At 34.2% G+C, this 20937-nt stretch overlaps 3 protein-coding genes across 6 annotated transcripts; 2 read left to right on the forward strand and 1 right to left on the reverse strand.

Moving 5' to 3' along the window:
- The first annotated feature begins 565 nt into the window (after positions 1-565).
- Positions 566-5774, forward strand: LOC110635249 (novel plant SNARE 13). Its single transcript, XM_021784503.2, has 10 exons — positions 566-917; positions 2199-2291; positions 2840-2933; positions 3030-3067; positions 3391-3488; positions 4007-4086; positions 4163-4219; positions 4315-4407; positions 4513-4587; positions 5296-5774. The coding sequence occupies exons 1-10, from the start codon at positions 841-843 to the stop codon at positions 5398-5400; spliced, it is 810 nt and encodes a 269-aa protein (XP_021640195.1). The 5' UTR covers positions 566-840; the 3' UTR covers positions 5401-5774.
- A 320-nt stretch (positions 5775-6094) lies between these two features.
- Positions 6095-13105, reverse strand: LOC110635247 (probable sugar phosphate/phosphate translocator At1g48230). Of its 4 annotated transcripts, none has more exons than XM_021784501.2 (11): positions 12976-13105; positions 12738-12840; positions 12352-12454; positions 11257-11364; positions 10351-10382; positions 10190-10240; positions 9531-9592; positions 9170-9431; positions 8552-8817; positions 8367-8458; positions 6095-6638 (listed from the first exon to the last, which is right to left on the reverse strand). In XM_021784501.2, the coding sequence occupies exons 3-11, from the start codon at positions 12436-12438 to the stop codon at positions 6456-6458; spliced, it is 1143 nt and encodes a 380-aa protein (XP_021640193.1). In that variant the 5' UTR covers positions 12439-12454; positions 12738-12840; positions 12976-13105; the 3' UTR covers positions 6095-6455. The 4 variants fall into 4 exon arrangements, with proteins under 4 accessions (XP_021640193.1, XP_021640190.1, XP_021640191.1 ...); XM_021784498.2 differs by having other exon boundaries at positions 12352-12605; XM_021784499.2 differs by lacking the exon at positions 12738-12840 and having other exon boundaries at positions 12352-12605; positions 12976-13099.
- Positions 13106-16151: 3046 nt separating this feature from the next.
- LOC110635273 (probable receptor-like protein kinase At5g18500) lies at positions 16152-20326 on the forward strand. Its single transcript, XM_021784552.2, has 8 exons — positions 16152-16530; positions 17031-17674; positions 17786-17890; positions 18353-18475; positions 18557-18727; positions 18935-19064; positions 19388-19600; positions 19870-20326. The coding sequence occupies exons 2-8, from the start codon at positions 17052-17054 to the stop codon at positions 19993-19995; spliced, it is 1491 nt and encodes a 496-aa protein (XP_021640244.2). The 5' UTR covers positions 16152-16530; positions 17031-17051; the 3' UTR covers positions 19996-20326.
- The last annotated feature ends 611 nt before the right edge of the window (positions 20327-20937 follow it).

Genomic DNA, 20937 nt, shown 5'->3' on the forward strand with positions numbered 1-20937 from the left:
AAAAAAATTATAATTTTTTAATTTTATTATTGACGATAATTTATAAAATGAGAATAAATATATTTTAATTTTAGAATCATATTAAATATAAATTATATAAAATTAAATTAAATTCTATATTTTAAATTATATCATATCAAATAATAAAATTTATTTAAAATAATTTCAAACCTTGTCTTAAAATTTAGCTAAAAATTATGTAATTATACCATCCTTGATCATAGGAAGAAAAAGACGATTTTTTTGGGGAATTTCAAAAAGTCATTGGCCAAGCATGCCTGTTTCTGGGGAAAAATTTAAAATTTTTAACCAACTATGGGAAAGTGGGTGGAAAAGGTTGAAGGTGGGTGGGAAGTACGAGCAAGAATGAGCATGAGAATGAGATGCGAGAAAGCGAGGAATTGGCGACAAACAAAGGCAAGGAACGACCCCGTTCTGTTACTCTTATTTAACTTTTAATATCTATTTAATTATTATTATTATTATTAAATTAAAAATTAAATATAATCAGATGGAAACTGCCTTTTAATTGAAAATTATAATGATTAATAATGTTAATGTTAAGTATTCGTCACCACTTACCAGACAAGACAGCGATAGCTTCCCTTTCTCTCTCTTCTTCATTCCTTCTCAGCTTGTAGCAAAATCTAAAATTTCTCCCTCTCTATTCCCCTGTGCCTAATTGTACCTCTATCTTTATTCAATTTAGATTAGGATTTCTTCTCCAATTTCTCCTCAACTCAAACGCATGACCCTTTGATCATAAACAGACATCCATTTCACTCTTAGAATTCGTCTAGCTGGGGATTTTTAAGATTTCCGGTCACTATCATCCACAAAATGGCTACCGAATTGCAGATGAGCCCCCAGTTGGAGCAGATCCATGGAGAAATTAAGGACAATTTTCGAGCTCTCTCGTAATTTCTCCTCTCTCCAGCTTCTTCTTTTCCAATTTCTGTAATTTATTTTGACAAGTTTTTTACTTGGAGAGATCTGGTACCAAACTGGTTTACTGCATATTATGCTTTCTTTTCGTTGTTTTGACATGTAAGTAAGCTCTGCTCTTTTGAACTTTTTAGTTGGAGCATGTTGCATCTAAGCAAACATGAATCTTAATTGGCATCTAATTGCTGCCAAATGTTCATTCTTTTTATTTTCTTTATTTTATTTTACTTTGCAACTTTTTTACAATTGCTCGCCTGCTTGTAACCAATATTCTGCTTTCTTACCCTGTGGTTTTTAATTGAATATATATCACAGTTTTTTTATCACTTCGTGTGGTTATTAGGGCATTTAGTCGCCGCTTCAGCTAAGCAATATAAAATGGTTAAGGCTTTTCTTGGTTTTAGTGTATGCTAGTGGTGGATGCTAACCGAAGGAAGCTCCAATATTGCAGCATGGAACTTTTTTGAAGTCTTCAAGTGGGTTTTGATGGATTCTATATAAGGTGAATGGCGTGAGCCATGGGGGCATTGTCAGAAATAAGTATTGTCTTATACAGAAGGGTGCATTAATTGCTTAGGAAGTCGTGGTGGACCTACTGGATGCCTTTGTAGATGTTACAGATCACTTGAAGTAGAGCCCCTTAAGAATCTAGTTGAAACTTGAAATAATAGAAGTTTTCAACCTTGCGTATTTCATTTTTATTGTTGAAATGGTGTTACAAAATGCTAAGATTAGGTCATCAGTCTTTCCATACTAGAATGGATTGGCGATGATGACATCTCTTATGTCGAAATATATTCATTTGTTATACTATTTTCTTCCTGACTTTCTTTACATGCAGAACATTCTCAGAGCTTTATTAGTTCCACAATCAAAACATCGACTTGGTTTCTTTAAATAAATAAATCCATCTTTTAGTCTTGAAGTGCTAGGACCTTAAAAGAGATTTGTGATTATTCCCTCTGCCATCTGAAGCAATTGCTTGGGTTTCTCCATAATCAATATGAAGTTCACTTTTCTACTGTTTCCCACTTCTTTGTGCCTTAATTTGTGATTGAGCATTTTAAATACACATTGTGATTAAGTTCTTTCCTCTGATTCTGTGTGCAACTGTCATTTTGATTACTAGAAGTGTTGAATTACCAGTGTCTGATTGGACATATGCATAGATGGGAAATACCTGTGCCATTACTATCCTCATATACTTCTAAAGAAGAAATAGCATTTATGGTATTTTTTACATTTGTATACAGAAATGGGTTCCAGAGGCTGGATAACATCAAAGATTCCAACAGACAAAGTAAACAGCTGGAGGAACTTACTGGGAAGATGAGGGAGTGTAAAAGGTATTGGGTTTCTGCTTTTCAATTTTCACATCCCATTGCAGTTGTATTGTTTAGTACTCCTGAATCTTACTCTTTGCTGATTTTATACTTCGGTTGGAAGCCAAATAAATCATAATCTAAGGAGAGAATATGCATGTGAGTTGTGGCGCTTAATGCCCTTCTATCTTCAAAGCTCCTAATAAGTTTTGCCTGTGGAAAATTTTGATCTATCTCCTTGGTTTCTTGAAAGTTCATTGTAGAAATGAAGATGAACTTGGCTTAAGCACTTGAGAGCTTCAATGTTTTAGTAATCAAGCATAGCAGTTCTTAGTACTTAATGAATAATGTCACTTGGATTTTTAAATACATCATCTTGTTTAATCACTAATTATTGTGGATATAAGGAAAAGTTAGTTATGGACTACATGCTATGCTCCATTTTTTTTTATAAAAAAAAAAAAAAAGAAAATCAGAATAGATAGATTTGTATTATATGTATTGAGCTCTCTTTTTTTTTTTTTTTTTTAATTTATGAATGACAAGGTTTTCATTTGAATGAATTGTGTCAGATTGATTAAAGAATTTGATCGTGAAATTAAAGATGAGGAGAACAAAAATCCTCCTGAACTGAATAAGCAATTCAATGATGAGAAGCAATCCATGGTCAGTTCTTTAAAACCTTTTTTCCCCTGATGGCATGAACATGCGCATCAGATTGTATGTATTTGCACATTCAATTGTAATTCTCTTATTGTGCAGATAAAAGAGCTAAATTCCTATGTGGCACTGAGGAAAACGTAAGTTACCTGTTTTTGTTATTATTAGATTAGAGGTGAGAGTATGGAGTTTGGACTGTAGAATTCAATTGTATTCTATAATGGTGGTGATTTGCTTGAAAGGCAACTCTTGTCTTCAATAAGAACTTGTCCTTTGTATGTAGAGGATGAGCAAATTTAGTTACTGTGATGTGCCAAATTTCTAGCTGTAGAATTCAATCCATAAAATTGAATGAGTGTACCTTTTAGAAAAATAAAACAAATTTTGAATGGGTTTCTTCTTCATTTCATCTTATGGTTACTTTTAAACTTCATACTCCTGACTCTATATGGTGGGGCTGCAGTTTTTTGAATAGCCTTGGTAACAAAAGAGTTGAACTTTTTGACATGGGAGCTGGGGGCAGTGAACCTATAGCTGAAGAAAATGTTCAAATGGCATCAGGTGATATTCCATTTTGCTTCATATCAGCCACTGTATTTATTTTCTGGAATATATTTTAGTTTATATGGATAGGATCCTAAGCTGGTTTCATTTTCCCTTCAATTCTATGTGCAATTACACATGGTCAGTTTATTGTGTTCATATACTAACCCTATCTTTGGCCAAATTTTGCATTCATCACAAATTTATAGCTTAGATTGTTGCTGAAGGGTGTAATCAATGTCAAGCATGATGGCAGCTTGGAGATCATATTTGAAAGTGTTCACTATAAAAAAGGGAAAAAAAATTATCTTAGTTGCGCTTGGTTTATTTTTAAATAAAATTCAATTCAACAGTTGATATACAATAAATCAGTGATGAGTTGCCAAAACTTCTCTTGGATAAATGAGAATCAAACATCGTGAAGAATATATCATTTTTATATTCATTTATATGTGCTTATTTTGTGCTCAATGTCTTTAACAAAAAAAGAAAGTTTGTATTAGCTTCATTGTGTAATATATATTCCTGCTTTATAGCAATGTCAAATCAAGAACTCATTGGTGCGGGTGTGAAGACAATGGATGAAACTGATCAAGTCATTGAACGCTCTAAAAAGGTAAATAGCTTCATGGACATTTTTTCTTTAAATCTTTTCTTTTTCTATTTTATTAACTCAAGGTTTGGCCTTGTAGGTTGTTGAACAAACAATTGAAGTGGGAACTCAAACTGCTGTTACCTTAAAGGGCCAAGTGAGTGTGATCTATCAGTCATCCTAGTTATTTACCTTTTTCATCTTCTCTTCCTCATGAGTGTCATGTTTTGCTTGTTAATCCTAATTGGCCAGACTGAACAAATGGGTCGAATCATGAATGAACTGGATACAATTCAGTTCTCAATTAAGAAGGCTTCGCAGCTGGTGAAGGAGATTGGGAGGCAGGTTAGTTGATTTTTGTTGTTCTCTCAAAACTACTGCCCCTTTTTATTGTTTCATTTTTTTTTTTTATTCTTCACTAACTTTTTTATTTTAAACTTTTTTCCCCAGGTGGCGACAGATAAATGTATAATGCTATTTCTTTTTCTCATTGTCTGCGGTGTGATAGCCATCATTGTTGTGAAGGTATCCTCTTCAGTTCATCTATTAATTGCCCTGGGCTTTATATAATCCTGGAATTGTCATTTTTTGACCTAATTGTAGTGGTTCTTGCTAAGGTACACTTCAGGAACCTTTTTATGGAAAATTTTATGGAAATTATAGAAATATTTGTGCAAACTTGTGCATCCTGGGTGGTGGGGAGTGAACAACTCCTATGCATCAAAAATGAAAGAGAGGGAAGTATAAAGAAATAATAGTTGTATATGGAAGGCAGTATCATTTGTAGAAATTTTATATGCATGGAGTTTTCAAAAAATTGTGAAAGCTTCACAAACAAACTAAGATTATGGAGTTTGAGCTTCATGGTGTTTTTTGAAAAACGTTGATGGAGCTCAAGGGTGGTGGATCACTTTTTATGAGTACCTTAAAGCTTTCAAACAAGTTAAAGGTTTCAAAAGTTTTTGAGTTCAATGGTGTTTTGCTGAAAAGACCTTTGACAAGGGTTGAAAGTGACTTCTGTTCTTTTAGATTTAGATGTCTGACCATTCAATATATGCTATGCGTTTACACCACATTAATATTTGCTTACAAGTCATGCTGAAGTGCTTCATGCATATGTCTTTGCTGAGACTGAACTGGAGAAGTTGCACTATTTTAAATTTTCTGATTGCATTATGTGAATGTAATATCTGCACAAATTCCATTATCTAATTGCAATTTATAAATATTCAGATTGTCAACCCCAACAACAAAGATATCAGGGACATTCCTGGATTGGCACCTCCAGCCCCCTCAAGGAGGCTGTTGTACCTAAGGGATCCAGAACATTTTGCTTAGATTCATCATCACAGACAAGTACTTTTTCCCACTCAATTTTTATGATCCGTTGGAGTAGTGGGATTAAAGCTATTTGCGGACTCGTACCATTGTTTTTCCCTTCTCCCCAATTCATTTCTCATCTGAGTTGTGCATATCACATTTGTGATTATATGTGTAAATCATATTTGAGGGCTTTTTGCATTGTTTTGAATGTTATGCTATGGTTTTTTGTTCAAACCTTTTGTGAGACTAGCTGACTTGCTGTGCTAGGAAGAAAAAGTTACAGAAGTAATAATTTCTCGGCTGTGAAAATGTGTAACCAAAACGTTCTTGAACTATTCGGTGATGTACATTTTTTTAGTATATGCATTCACAGGACTTTTTTCTCTCTACTTTGAGTTGCACATGTTGTGCTAATGGGTTTCGAGTCTTTTGACTTTGAGGTAATACAGAATGCTTGTTAATTTCTGAATGGCAACCTCGTCACATTCTCCACACTATCAAGTATCAGTTGTGCAAAACGGGTCAAAATTTGGGATAAAACGCAACACTAACTGAAATCACGATCTGTACAAATGGAGGTTTATTGTTAGAAACGGAAGGTTACATAAGCAAGCTAAGCACTGGCTTTCTGGTTAATTTTGGGCATCACAGGGCCATCCAAAAAGGGTCGTCAATGAGCAAATTCAATGTAAATTATCACGGAAGCAGATTGTTGAACGCCGTAAAAATTGTCAACTTCATTAAAAATAGTCAACTAGAATGGCCGAAATGCCTATGGACTACCCAAAAAGACGGTGATCATGCTACGGGGAGCTTGTTCACCCAGCGGTGGGTCCTAAGCTACCATCTGCTTTACTATAACCGGAAATTGATGTGTGCAAATGCTACAAGTTTAGATACAATTGCTTGCCCCTTCACCTTGCTGTGTGAGGATGTACCCGATGTCAATGTGGGGAAAAAAAAAAAAGAAAGAAACATATATGTTCTCTTGAAATTAAAGGATGCACGCTCGCAGTTTTGCTTCTTCAGTCTCTTTCAGAATATAGAATCTATGGTTGGGCTTTCAAAAATCACGCAGCATGGTTGCTAAACTGTGTGCGTCCGATGTGTGACAACCTTGATGATGGAATTAAAGGTGCTTCCTCATCAACATTTAGATCAGAAGAATTACTACCTCCACCTCCTCCTCCATTGTTATCACTGTTGTTACTAGGTACGTATATATCAGATGACTTCTTCTCCAACTTCCAATCCTGTGATAACCAATAAGGAAACCAAATCACAACACAGAAAAATAAAAAATGGTCAATGGGCAGCACACAAGCTACTAGTTCTGCATACAAGTAACTGAACTACAGTAATAGCGCAATATTTGATAACCTAGGCTCTACTTGTTTTCGCAAAAAATAACTAGTATGTGAAAAAAGTTTTTCATGCAAAATGTTTTCTTGCGATGTTAAACTAATGGTATGTGTTTATGTTATATATGTATAAATATTTTCACATTTTAATAAGATTATCAAAATCTAAAATATAAAAAATGACTTCCTCTTTTGAAAATAGACAGTCATTTTCATTATATTTAGTTTTACTTTGATCAGAAAAATATTTTTCCTTGAACCATTTTCTTGAGTATCCCAAACATCAGAAAAAAAAAATTTTGAGGAAAATATTTTCCATGGAACAAACAGAGCTTTAAGAGCAAATGTTGGTGTTCATCCATTTGGACCATTGTCAGGTCTATCGAACAACCAACCAGAATTCCTAATGCATTTCTTTTTTTGTAATGAATTATTAAGGACTAAGAAGCAGTTAACAAACAGTTCCCTTCACCTGAGATTCAGTGTTTCGACCAAAAAAAAAAAACTCAGATTCAGTGCTTTCCAACTTATTAATCCAGTGAACAATAATTAATCAAGAAAGTACAGCATCACAATGATTTATGATAATAATAGCTGATGCTGAACTCAAAAAACACTCAAAAGGGGAAAAAGAAATAACCTCTTGAATTCTATTAATTCTCAGTGGTCAATATCAATAATAATAAACTCTACATAAATAATTAGATGACATAGGTATTTATATTAATAACTAGTCCTACTAGTACTAGGATTAGGAATTCCAAAATAGAAAAATACTAAACCAATCTAAATATGAAAATATTAAGCCTAATAGATTTATATATTCCTAAATAATAGAAATCTAAACTTCTTAATTGAACAAAAAATCTGGACTACAGATCTTAATTTTACAATTAAGAATTAAATCAAAATAATTTCTAAATCTAGTGATTTGAAGTTGACAGAGATTTGAAGTATTCAATGCCCACTAAGATTTCATACAAAGTCGCCTAGCAAATTACAATTTCAAAATTCTACTATCCAAACATAAAATCTATCTATGCACATTGTTAAACCCCTAAAGATTGGATTCTACTGGAGCACATGAATAAACGAGACAAGACGAGTTAACGAAATGTATGCAATTCTGCCATGCTTAACTTTGTACCATACAGCCTGTGCCTCCATATACAAAGCAAGACATTTCTCCTATGTTAAACTATCAATTTCCCATGTAGTACTTCAATTTTCCAATGATATCAGCATAGTCATCTAATTACTAAAGTGAAGAATTGTGAGAAGTGTTGACAAAACTCAACTCAACTCAACTCAACTCAACTAAGCCTTTATCCCAAAAATTTATTGGGGTCGGCTATATGGATTCTCTTTCTCCACTCTAAATGATTTTGGGTTAAATCCTAAAAAATGTGTAATGCTTCTGGGTCATGTTGTACTACTCTCCTCCAAGTCAGTTTAGATATACCCCTTCTTTTCTTTCTATCCTCTAGCCTAATGTGCACTACTTGTCTAACTAAAGCCTCAGTATGTCTACGTTTCACATGACGAAACCACCTCAAGGACTAATAGAATAGAACTATGATGACTAGCTTTAAGACATCAAAGATTAATAAGAAGACCAACCTTTGTGATTCTTTCTGGAATAGTTTCAGGGAGCTGAGAAGCACGGACATCCTTAACCTTTAGGTAGTTGTACATGACAACACCACAAAGTGCTGCACAAGAGGGAGGGAAGAACAAAGAAAAAATTAAACCAAATTCCAGAATCTGAAGGAAACCATCCACATTTCAAATGAGGAGAGAAATACCAATTGCATAACCAAGTATATTCAGTCCTGTTATTGTAGACTCAGGAAATATGATAGTCGAAAGGGCTATCAGTATCCAGTCTTTTAAAACGCCAGCAACCCTTATGGTGACTGCTCCAGTTCTACCAATTACTAGGAATATGGAGAAGTTCAAGGCTAATGCAGAAAGTGCATTGGAGAAGAAAATCCAAAAATTGAACTGAATCTGTGAAACTTGCATCCCAGGCTTCTCCAGTAAAAGCCAAGGCACAAACAAAAAGACAAAACTGCAATAAAAACTAAGACAATGTAAGAAGCTCTTATTAACATGCCAGTCAATTCAAATTCCTCCACTGTAAAAGAAAGAGTTATGGAAAGGGTATGTCACTATTAGGGACATTAGGATGGCGAATGGCTGGGGAAAAATATGATGTTAAATAAACACAGCTCAATATCAGAATTTTTAATCACCATGTAAATCAGATTCAAAAGAAAACTAGTGCCAATTGTAAACTAAAGATCTGTCTGAGAGGAAAATAAAATAGAGGGTTTTTGAGGGGAAGAAAAGAAACTATCAATTTTTGCAGACAAGTATCTAACTTGAATAAAAACAAAACTTAAGTCAGCAAAATGCGGTACCTGCATGGAGCTATGTAATACAAGCTGGTGATGGGATTTAAAGTCAAGCCCTTTTTCTGAAGGAGGACCTGAGTTAATACCAGCCTGAGTGCTTCTGCAAAGATGCCTGTGACCTGGTAAACTGTGCCAACTACATTAAAATGAATTTCCCCATATGAAGAGATGACAACTCCAACACTGACCAGCACCATGTTTAAGAACACGTCACACCTTGCTTTGTCAGTGCCACACATAACAGCCATGAGAAATGTTGCCACAGGCACTGTAACATCCAAATCCATTAATTTTAAGGACCTATATAGCAGGTTTAAAGAACTTATCATGTAAATGAAAATTATAGATGTACTTTGTATTCACATACTTAAAGCTTTCAGCATCTGGATGAAGGCCACCGAAATGTACAAATAAGCAGTGTTACCAAACCTGTGAATGCAAGTAATCTAAAATTGTAAAAAGACCTAATGTGATTTAATAATACAGTTTTGACACACACATATATATATATATACATGTGCTTTGTTTGATTCAAGGAATAGTATTAAAAAAAATGATATTCTCAACTTTTGGTTAAAATTTTTAAATGTGATATAAGTGTTCCATACAAAGCTACATTAAAAATTAGAGGAATCTCAATTCCACGTATAAGTGAATATTAATAGCCATTCCGTCATTCCATGGCTCGTGTAAAAGCTGTTGCATTCTTAGTTTATTCCATTCTACAATCCAAATATAGTGATAAGTTACTTAAATTTAAAATAGAAACATGTAAAAAGTTTATCACACAAAATTTTAACTAAAAAAAGAGAGCGGTGGGAGGTGACAGGTGGGGGAGGTTGTCAGCCACACACACACGCACACGCACACGCACACACACACACACACACACACACACACACACACATTCCTAACAGAAGAACATATTTTATAATTTATACACCACTTAATGCCAGCTATAGAAGTATAACAAAACATCATATGATTAACAAGAAAAGTCCAGTTCTACCACATTTAAGTTCTTACCAGAGACTTGCGGCAAAGAAGGCACTTATCGGTATTACACATGTTGCATATCTGTAACATCAAGAAAAAACTTTCAGGAAAAGAAAGAATAAGTAGGCCACATGAAAGTGATAACAAACTAAAACAATTACAAGATTTGTCAAGGAAAAAAAATCCCTTACATTTCAAAAGTCATTTTGACTGGAGATACAACCTGCTCATTAAAAAGAAAGGCAGAAGATCACTTTTAATACATAGAGAAATTAAGAGGAAACAACGAAAAAAATATACAGCATGTACAAAGCTTTCAATACCCTTCTTTGTTTAGGCAAAAAGAAACTCTTTTGCGTTACCATTACTTGTGTGTGCACGTTGGTTTTTTACTTGTTTTGAGGGAGGGAGGAAATATGACTATGCATTTGCAGCACATATTGCAGAACAAGTCAAATGCAACATGTAAATCTCCAAGCACATACTGAATGTGTAATGATGTATAGCCTAATTGGAACAAGCTTACAGCAACAAAAGTACATTGGAAAAGAAAATAAAATATAAGGATAAGGAATTTAACAGGTTTTTTTAGTTTGTGTTTCAACTTTCAAAAGAATTACTAAAGAATAAAAGGGCTGGTAAATGATCTAATAAATGAAGAAATGGACATGAGTAGTTTTCAACAGTTTATTTGGTTAGATTTGAAATAAATAGGTAGTTAGTTAAAAAGAATCAGTTTTACCCATCATATGGTCAGTTTCAGAATTAAAAAAAATATATGCAGTCATTGTATCGAGTAATACCAACAATATTCTCCATATTTTGCAAGAGAAATTCAGCTTATTGCATTTAAGATTTTACAGCATTTAAAAGCAAAAAATCATATCCTTTACAGTGCAAATGAGAAAACCATACATCAATGATCTTCTGTTCAGTCCCAAAAAATGAGGTTCAACAAATTACTACCGTAATTAATAGGTTCGCTTGATTACAAATGAATCTAGTTGATAAATATATCTTAGCCAAAAACTAATCATGGAATAAAAACAAAAAATATGCATGAATAAAAGGAATCAAAATTATGTAGAAAGTCAAACCTTGAATACACGAACAAGGAAAAAGGCTACCATCCCTGAAAACGCCATATGGATCATTGTAAGAGTGATGGGAAATGGAAAGTTGAAGTACTTTGGTGAGAGAACCCACTGCAACAAAATTCATAAGGTCATATATATGTCCACAAATAGTTCAATCCAAAATGTAGCAGAGAACCATAATAACCATCATAGCACATAGAAAGTACATAACTACATAAAAGAGCAAATATACAGCAAATCAAGATGAACTAATATCTTATATAAGCAACGGTCAAATGCAGGTCTGCACATTATTCCAAACATAACCTAGAGTCATAGAGCCACTACATGTCCTTGATTAATACCAGGCACACATAGGTTTTTGCACTAACATGGAAATCACCAGGCATGAGACTTGGTATGATTTCAGAAGAGTTTTACTCCGGCAGTGTATTGAAGACTTGAAATAGTTAATTAATTGGTTTGAGTGCTTTAGTAAATATATGGTCCAGACATGCCCAACTTAATTGGACCCAATAAAAACAGAAATTAAGTAGTAGCTTTAGTCCTAGTACCCAACTACATAACTAGCTTCTAAGACATACTATGATACTATACAGGGAAGAATGCCGTCCCACGAGAAAAAGTACAAGAACCATTAGGTAAAAGAGGATATAAGTTCCACAGACCACAATATCATTCAACCAATATAACAATGAAATAGCTAGTTTCTTAGGTACGACAATTAGACCCTGCCGTTGCCCAACATTCATACAGACCAAACAATAAAATAAGCATATGAGTAGCTGAAATTCATGTCAAGAAGCAGCATCTGGCTAATTATCGAAGTAACTTGTCTAGAAGGTAATATTTACATTAAAGGCTCGATGACGAAGCAGACAGAATTCATACTCATTGGAGTGAAGGTAAATACAATTTCCCAGGAAAAAAAAAAATCACTAGCATTACCTCTTGTGGTTAATAATGCATGAATGCACTAGGATTACAAGCTAGTCATTCTTGAGAGGTGTCATGATATAAGCAAGAGGGCAGCATAAAATCCAAGAAAGAGAAAAAAAAATATACACCAAATGTAAAAGGAGCAAAAGCAATCACCTTGTTATACAAGATTACAGCCGATGAAAGCAAAATGTAGATCAAAAGGTACAAGTAAGTCAAAACTAGCGGCTTGTTGATGATCATTTTTCCTGCTCTAACTCTTTGCATCAACCAAAAGGAAAAAAGAAAAGAAAAAACGCGATACTGTATCAGTGTTTGGTCTCTACAACATCTTGATACAAAATAAACGGAACCACATTCATATGCTTGTCTACTACGGATTCCTCCACGAAATTAGAGAAATGTAATACCTGAAACGAAATCAAAATATCATAAAGACCTAAGTAATTGCAATTAACATGAAAAATAAAAGAAAAAAAAAAGTAGAAAATCAACATTGAAAGCGAAAGTTGAACTGGAAATTGACAAATAGGGTAAATCACCAAGGCAATTAATTAGAGCACCGACAATGCGAGGCAGCAAATCCAATGAAATTTTCCAGTTACTAATCGAGATTTTTCAAGAAAATGGAGTCTCTGATCCAATCTGGATGATTTAGAAGATCACAAATCACAAGTAGAAAAGAACAAATCTGGATGCGAATGCTCCAAATCTTGATAAAAGATCATTTAAAGAAAAATTTAAAAAAAAAAAAAAATAGGAGATTGAAAGAAAACGCACGCCGAGTATTGGAGAGTCCACAAGCGCAAATGCAAATGCAAATGCAAATGCTCACTAATAAGATTTTTGATGAACAAAGGCCCAGAAAATACGGAAATTAATGCTAGGACTAGTATAAAATAAAATACAGAGCACACCGTATGATAAACGACTTGTCGTGGACGGAATGCTTTGAAGGCAATTGGCCCAATAAGACAAAAAGCAATGACATGGGTCTGCTTGTAGCCCAAGGTATATTAAAAGGCCCTTGACCTTGGAGGCTTCTTCGGATGATCATCCTTTTCCTAATTTTTGAAAGGCCCTTGGGCTAATGATCAAACATTGTTTTTCCAGTTAAATCCTTTCTAATTTTATGCATCCATTAACAAATTCAATGAGTTTGCAAATTACAATTTAGCAAATTACAATTTTATGCATCCATTAACAAACTAAAAATAATCTTAATAATAGATGAGGTATTATATGAAAATCACTTAAAAGGGATTTTCAATTTTATTATCAAAGTTGATTTGAGAGAATATGTCAACTATAAATATTAAAAAAATAATAATAAAATTGGGTTAAAATTATGGATATTAGCTGAGACCAAAATCATTGAAAGATTGGATGGATTATAATTATAATAAAAGTGACTAAGTTGATGCAACCTACCTACCAACTGCATATTGACATTTTTGTTACAAAATTAGACATTTTTGTTACAAGAACATTCCTCCTCCATCCCTAGCTAACTACCACAACGCAAAATTTAAAGCATTAGTAGAATACACCAACGACTTCTTGGCCGGAAGGAAGCTACCCTTAACCTAATTTCAATTTTAAATCATATTATTGATAATTATTTGGAACCAAAATCTATCACTATTAGCATACCGTGTCTCTTGTATAAAAAATTAGAATCCCTTGAGCTTAATTTAATCAGGAGAATTTGGTCCAATTATACAGATGAGTAGGACCTTGGAGAGCCCCTTGCAGTGGGTGAGGACACAGATTATATTTAAGTCACGTATGTACAGCGTGCTTCCAAAACTATGCGTGTATTCCTAAATTTGACTGATATATATATATATATTCAGATTTTGCTAATTCTATTAAAATTTGTTCTAACCATCAAATAGGCTGGCTGCCGGTGTCTCTTTCTGGTGGCGGAGATGGCGTGGCCCATTGAACGTGTTGTGTAGTTCTTTAGGGTCGAGTATTCTATTTATATCAAAATTGAGCTAGTTTTGATTCAGAGTTTGGATAGAAACCAGACCTTATAATTCGAACTATCGTTTTCATTGAACAGCTAGAATAGGTAGCTTATGATGACGGTGATAATGATGTGTTGGACAGTGTGCAGGTAGAACAGCTCATAGGATTGGACTTTGGAATAAGAATAATAATAATATTGGCATGTTTTTATAATTTTTGTTGCGAAATTCATGAATTGCAAAAAATACAGCTTGCTTTCCTTCTTTCTTTCCTTTATATGTGTTGTGTTGATCTCCTGACAATAAATTTGTTTTTTTTTTTCGTAATTTCAAAAAGTATAGACCGAGCAGAGCAGGTATCTTATCTTTCCTTGTGAAATTTTGTTTGCATAAAAAGCCCAGTTGGGAGAGAATACACAAGTCAAAACAAATTGCGTGCCGACAACTGAATGCATATTCTGCTTCTTCTTCTTTTTTTTGCCAAGCTTATCCATACACAAAAACTGTGTTTCTTCTATTTTATCAAATTAACTTTTACTCTCAGTTGGAGAGGACTGAATATTTAAAAATGTAAAATTTGCAAAATTGAATATTTGTGAGGACTGAATAAGAGTTGAATTTCATATCATATTTTTATAAAATTAATTGAATCAAAGACAAATTCAATGGGACAATCACTAATACTGTTGCTCGTAGAAATGGATTATGGGACCCTCGTAAGGTTTTGCAATTGCGTGTTGTGGGCGTAACCGAGTCATGTCTTTAGAAAATAAAATGGAGAAAAAAATTTTTTGTTGAGGGAAAAGTGGAAGCGCTTGTGCTTTTCATGATTGAGCAAATAAATCATTTTACAAAATTATTATTATTATTATTATTTATAAGACCACCTCCCAGCTGTCTTATTTTCATTTTTAATGTCTTTATCTACTTTCCTTTCTTTTTTTTTTTCCCCAAATCATAACAAGTAATTATTCTCCTTTGATCTTTAATATTTACTGCGTAACACATTGCTTAATTACGCAATGTATTTTGATTATTACATTTAATTATTCCAAAAATCATCATCGGATTCTACTCCACTTTAAACCCACTTTCTTTAACTTTTAAAAAAAGCATAGGTTAAGACGAAATCAACCGTGACTCTCTCTCAACTCTCGAAATTTAATATCCTACCATAAATACACGACCTCTGATGTCTGCATGTATTTGAAATGTGAAGCAATCTGACAAGGAAGACTTTAGGATCTGGCATGTATGTGGTTGAGGCTGCATCAATGGACCCATCTCAAAAGCTAAACGTTGAAAAATATTGCAGCTTCAATTATTCACTTCATTCATTCTTACTACTCTTTTTGAATTTGTTATTTTAACACGTAATTTAATTACCTCATGTTAAAAACTTTAAATAACTCAAATATTCACATTCCTTGCTTTCCAGTTTCATTTATCTATGATCTACCTTCTTCCAAGTGTCCATTACTGATATGATTATTTCTTTGTTTTTTACGCATATCATGAATTTCATTTCAACCATTGCAGCTTCTCAGATGGGGATTCTTCATTTTCCCACCAAAATAAAACAATGGGAATCTCAACACATGTTTTTGATTTTTTCTAGAGAAACATGGTTTATGGTGTCCAGTCCATTTCTTTGACAGTTTGACTACCTCTATCTAAACCCATTAACATGTAAAAGCTCTCACAACACTAGAAGAAATTTGTATGAATAATACAATAATATTCTTTGGATGTGAAATCTTCATTTGATCTTTTTAAACTTTTCACTGATTTACGCTTATCAAAATCTTCAATCACGCTAATTACTTTTCTCTTTGCAATCATAATCTCAATATTTTCTTTTTTTTTTTTTTTTTTCCTATATTCATATTTAATGTTTGACTGGAAAAAGTTAAATTAGTTTTCAAAACACACCCAAATCAGGTTTTCATTTTTAAAATGGCATTCTGTTCAATTGTCACCTTCCCATTAAAAAATTCCCCCAAAAAATAAAAAATAAAAAAGGAAAACTGAAGAAGCAACAAGGAAGATGATGCTTCTCTTTCACAGGATATATAACTATAAAGTAATAATAAGGAAATATGTTTATGTAATGTAAAGCATGTCCTTCCTCATCACCTACTACTGACAACTCCACATCCTCTTACCAATTCAACCCAATTTTCAAAACCCAGAATGGAAACCCTACATGAATCTCTTCATTTTAGGGAGTTTTTGACAATGTAGCTGTTTTTGCTGGCTGCCACCAAGATTATTTCCATCTGGGTTGTTGATAAGTATCAAACTTTAGGGTTTTTATTTTCTGCATGTGAGAGTGTTGATAAGGAACAAGCTTCACAATCAGGTTCGTGATTTCATAAGCTTCTGGGCATGTTTTCATCTTAGGTGTATTTTTTTTTCCCCTTTATTCAAAAGCCCTTTCTTTTCCTAGGTTTCATTTGAATTATTCATACAAATGATTTAGATGAATTGTTTTGGTTAGTGTGTAGTTATCAAAGTTTCAAAATTTTTCCGCTTTCCAATTATATGATATTTATGCAGATCCTTCAATGGAAAATGGAATATTGCAATGTCCATAGGGTTCTGTTTACTTCCTTTCTATATCCCTGCCAATGAGCCATTTCTTGTGTTTCTGAAGTGGGTTTGTCTGAAATTTGTTGGGCATTGATATTCTATGTGAAAGGAAGGCTTCTATTGTTAAACTGTTGATGTGGAAGTTGGACCGTAACTTGTGCGATATAATTAACTAATATTTAACAACGAAATGGAGAAAAGTGTGAATTTTTTTTTTTAATTAGCGAATTTACTGAGTTTTTATTTTTCAATCTGTCTTCTACCGTGCAGGTTTATCAGCATCAACAGAAAATGGCTACCAATCTTAATGATAGCCTGACCAAGAAGTACATTGGTTTAGAGTTGTGGGTAATAGTTGCCATCTGTTTGGGAGTGGTTTGTATAGTGATCCTGGTAGTTTCACTATGGTTCACTTTTAGAAAGAAAAAAAGGACAAACAGCACGCTTCCTGTAAGTCAAAGATCCAAGGTTTCAGAGGAAATTAAAGAGATTGGTGTTGATCAAAACTCAGCAAATAATGGTGGTTTCCTGAGCCTTAATGATAAGTTCAGTGACAAAGATTCAGAGAAAGTATTGATCCAATTAGAAAATGGAGATGATAGCAGCCAGTCAGGCTCCTTCACTCATGTTGACAAAGATGGTGTTGGATCTCAATTAGGAGAAGAGGGAGCCACAGGAACAGCTTCTGCCTACAGACCTTCTTCACATCCCTTGACTGCCCCTTCGCCTCTTTCTGGTCTACCTGAATTTTCACACTTGGGCTGGGGTCATTGGTTTACCCTCAGAGATCTGCAAGTTGCAACAAACCGGTTTTCCAAGGATAATATAATTGGTGATGGTGGATATGGAGTTGTTTATCAGGGACATCTGACGAATGGTACTCCTGTGGCTGTCAAGAAGCTCCTGAACAATCCGTAAGTTGCATACAAGTTTATCTCCAAGCTATATAACATCACACTCTCATCTCATCACCCTGTATTTAGATTGCAAGTTTATTTGACAGTCTTCTATTGCTTTTCTTGCAGAGGACAAGCTGATAAGGATTTTAGAGTTGAAGTAGAGGCTATTGGTCACGTGAGGCATAAAAACCTAGTTCGACTTCTTGGATATTGCATTGAAGGAACCCAGAGGTATCATGTTCTTTCTTTGATTTGGGAACAAAAGTGGAAATTTTTTGAATTAGGTTTCCTTGTGTAAGAGTTCAAGTCAAGTGCTTGAATGTCGCAGAATCGCCAGTTCACCTTTGACCTTTCACTCACACATGCACACACAAATGCACACATACCATATATTGATTTCCTAAGTGTACAATTTAAAAATAAAAATCTTTATCATATTGTTGAATGCTTATCAACTTATTTAATTTGTGAATTGTGAAAGAGTATTTTCTGATAGAACTGTAGAGAAAATGTAATTACTTCCTCAGCTGCACATCTACTGCATTGAGTGCTTGCAACATCTAACCATTACAACTCCAAAAACTGTTCTTTGTCATTTATAGCTTAAAAAGAACCAACTCAGAATTTTCTGTGAGGGCCTGGTTTTAATGTTCTGCATACACTCATTTGTCAGTCTTATGCTGTAAATTTCAGGTTGCTGGTATATGAGTATGTGAATAATGGCAATTTAGAGCAATGGCTCCATGGGGCCATGCGCCAGCATGGTTATCTTACTTGGGAGGCTCGCATGAAAATTCTACTTGGCACTGCTAAGGCGTAAGTTCATCCACCTTATTCTGAGTTGTTTATGGGTACAGTAGCTTTGAGTCCATTTGCACTCATGAATGTGTGTTTCAGGCTGGCTTATTTGCACGAGGCCATTGAGCCAAAGGTGGTGCACCGTGACATAAAATCAAGCAACATATTAATTGATGACAACTTTGAAGCTAAAATATCTGATTTTGGTCTGGCCAAATTGCTGGGTGCTGGAAAAAGTCATATCACGACTAGAGTAATGGGTACATTTGGGTGAGTACTTTTCTTCCAATCAGTAGATTGCAATTTACTGGTACACTTCTTCTTTCTGCTTTTACATTTACATTTGTATCTAAGGTTGGTTGCGCTATTGAATCAACTTTGCCTTTGTTGGGAATAATGTTTCTTCTTTCGTTTCATTTGTATTTAATTTAGTATTTATATTTATGCTAACTTGTCCTGTATTTAATGATTATTTAGTTACGTGGCTCCAGAATATGCAAATTCTGGTCTTCTGAATGAGAAGAGTGACGTTTATAGCTTTGGAGTTGTGCTCTTGGAAGCAATTACTGGAAGAGATCCAGTGGATTACAGTCGTCCTGAGAATGAGGTATGCATTAAACATTTCCTTTAACCATAAATGATGAGATTCCAATTTCTGGATGCATACTGCATCTTTCTGCTGAGGACGATTCACAAGTTTCCATCACTTGAATTTTGGACTTTTTTGGGCTTTGCTTGATTGAATGTTTTTAAATTTTTTATTGCACTTCCAATGCATTTGTAGACCATAGGATCTTTTGCAGTATCTGGAAACTCCATTTGTTTCATCATGCGTAGTGTGTCCTGCAGCTTATTTCTGTATATGAAACATATAATGAGAGCACAATTAAATGACTATCTTGAGATTATCCTATTGGGTGGATCGTTCAGGTAAATCTGGTGGAGTGGTTGAAGATGATGGTTGCAAGAAGGCGTTCAGAAGAGGTTGTAGACCCAATGATTGAGACAAGGCCTTCAACAAGTGCTCTTAAACGAGCTCTTCTAACTGCTTTAAGATGCGTTGATCCAGATTCTGAAAAAAGACCAAAGATGAGTCAAGTAGTTCGCATGCTTGAATCAGAGGAATATCCTATACCTAGAGAGGTTTGATTCTGAAATCATCTTGAAGTTCAAAACAAGTTCCAACTTGGTTTAATTTTGTTATTTGAATTCTCTTAAAAGAAAAACTTTGTTATTTGCATCCCAGAGAAGCATATAAATCCAGCATTAATTTATTAATTTGTTTTGAGGTCTTGTGAAACATGGATAATTGTTGCATCTGAGGAACAATATGTAAATTGAAAGTTGAATTTTTTTTTTTCTTAGGTGTTAATGCAGTGATCCTTAAAAGGTTTTGTGAATGGAAATTTCAGGATCGAAGACACAGAAGGAGCCAGGCTGGGGTCACTGAGACCGAGTCTCTAAAGGAGAATTCAGATACTGACAGGAAAGACAATCCAGATTCGAAGACAGATGGTCAACAGAGCCATCGAGCATAGGCATGGGAATTGTTTGTAAATCTGAATATATGCACAATGGTAAAGCACACATTCTTTAGACCTTCCAAAATCTTGGCATGCCTTGTCTGACAATTGTGGTTGAGGAGAGGGAGCTAAGCCAAAGCACTGGAGGGTTTGGATATTCTGGATGGTTTCTCTTTTAAAAATTTTAGTATTTACTTACAGACGGTGTAGAGAAGATTAGTTTGTCTGAAAGTTGCATTGTCAAAGGACACCCTTGCCAGGAGTGGTGTGTACAGATCTTGGTGATTTTGGTTTCAATTTTGGTTTTTAAAATATATATATATTTCCCTCTTTTTGTTTTGGGTTATATTGATATAAATGTAGTCCAAAAAAATAATGAATTTGCCTTGGTAGAGAGAGGGATAAGAAAAAAAGAAAAAGCAATCAATTTTTATTTTCTTTTCTTGCAAATGTCATTAAATTAGATGAATAATTATAAGCATCTCTCCTTATATGTGGAAAAAAGATGTGTTGTGCAAGTAGACTCAACCATGGGCAACTTGGCTGTGTACTTTTGGTGGGAATCTTCCACGCTAAGGGGTAACATGTGAAAGCGGGGAAGGGAAACAGAGAGGGCCAAGATAGTGAAGTAAAATAGGCTTCCATTGCACGCCCTTTTTCGTTTTTTTTTTTTTTTTTTTTTTTTTCTGTCAAATGTTTGCATTGCACGAGAAGGCATCTCACTCAATAAATATGGTATTGAGAGGTCCTTTTTCGTTTGTTCATATTTACAAACATGGTGTGACCTTGAGATCGCTTTGTGCCTTGCCCAATACCCTCATCTCTACACATATCATAGCTTATCCCTTTTTCCATACGAAACATTTTGCCAAAAGTTTCTATTCAATATTCCTTCATGTATGTATAGATGAAGCATGATTGTAGTTGGTGAATAGGATTAGATAGTAGTTGGTGAAT

This window comes from Hevea brasiliensis, chromosome 4, assembly GCF_030052815.1.
Source record: "Hevea brasiliensis isolate MT/VB/25A 57/8 chromosome 4, ASM3005281v1, whole genome shotgun sequence".
NCBI lineage: Eukaryota > Viridiplantae > Streptophyta > Magnoliopsida > Malpighiales > Euphorbiaceae > Hevea > Hevea brasiliensis.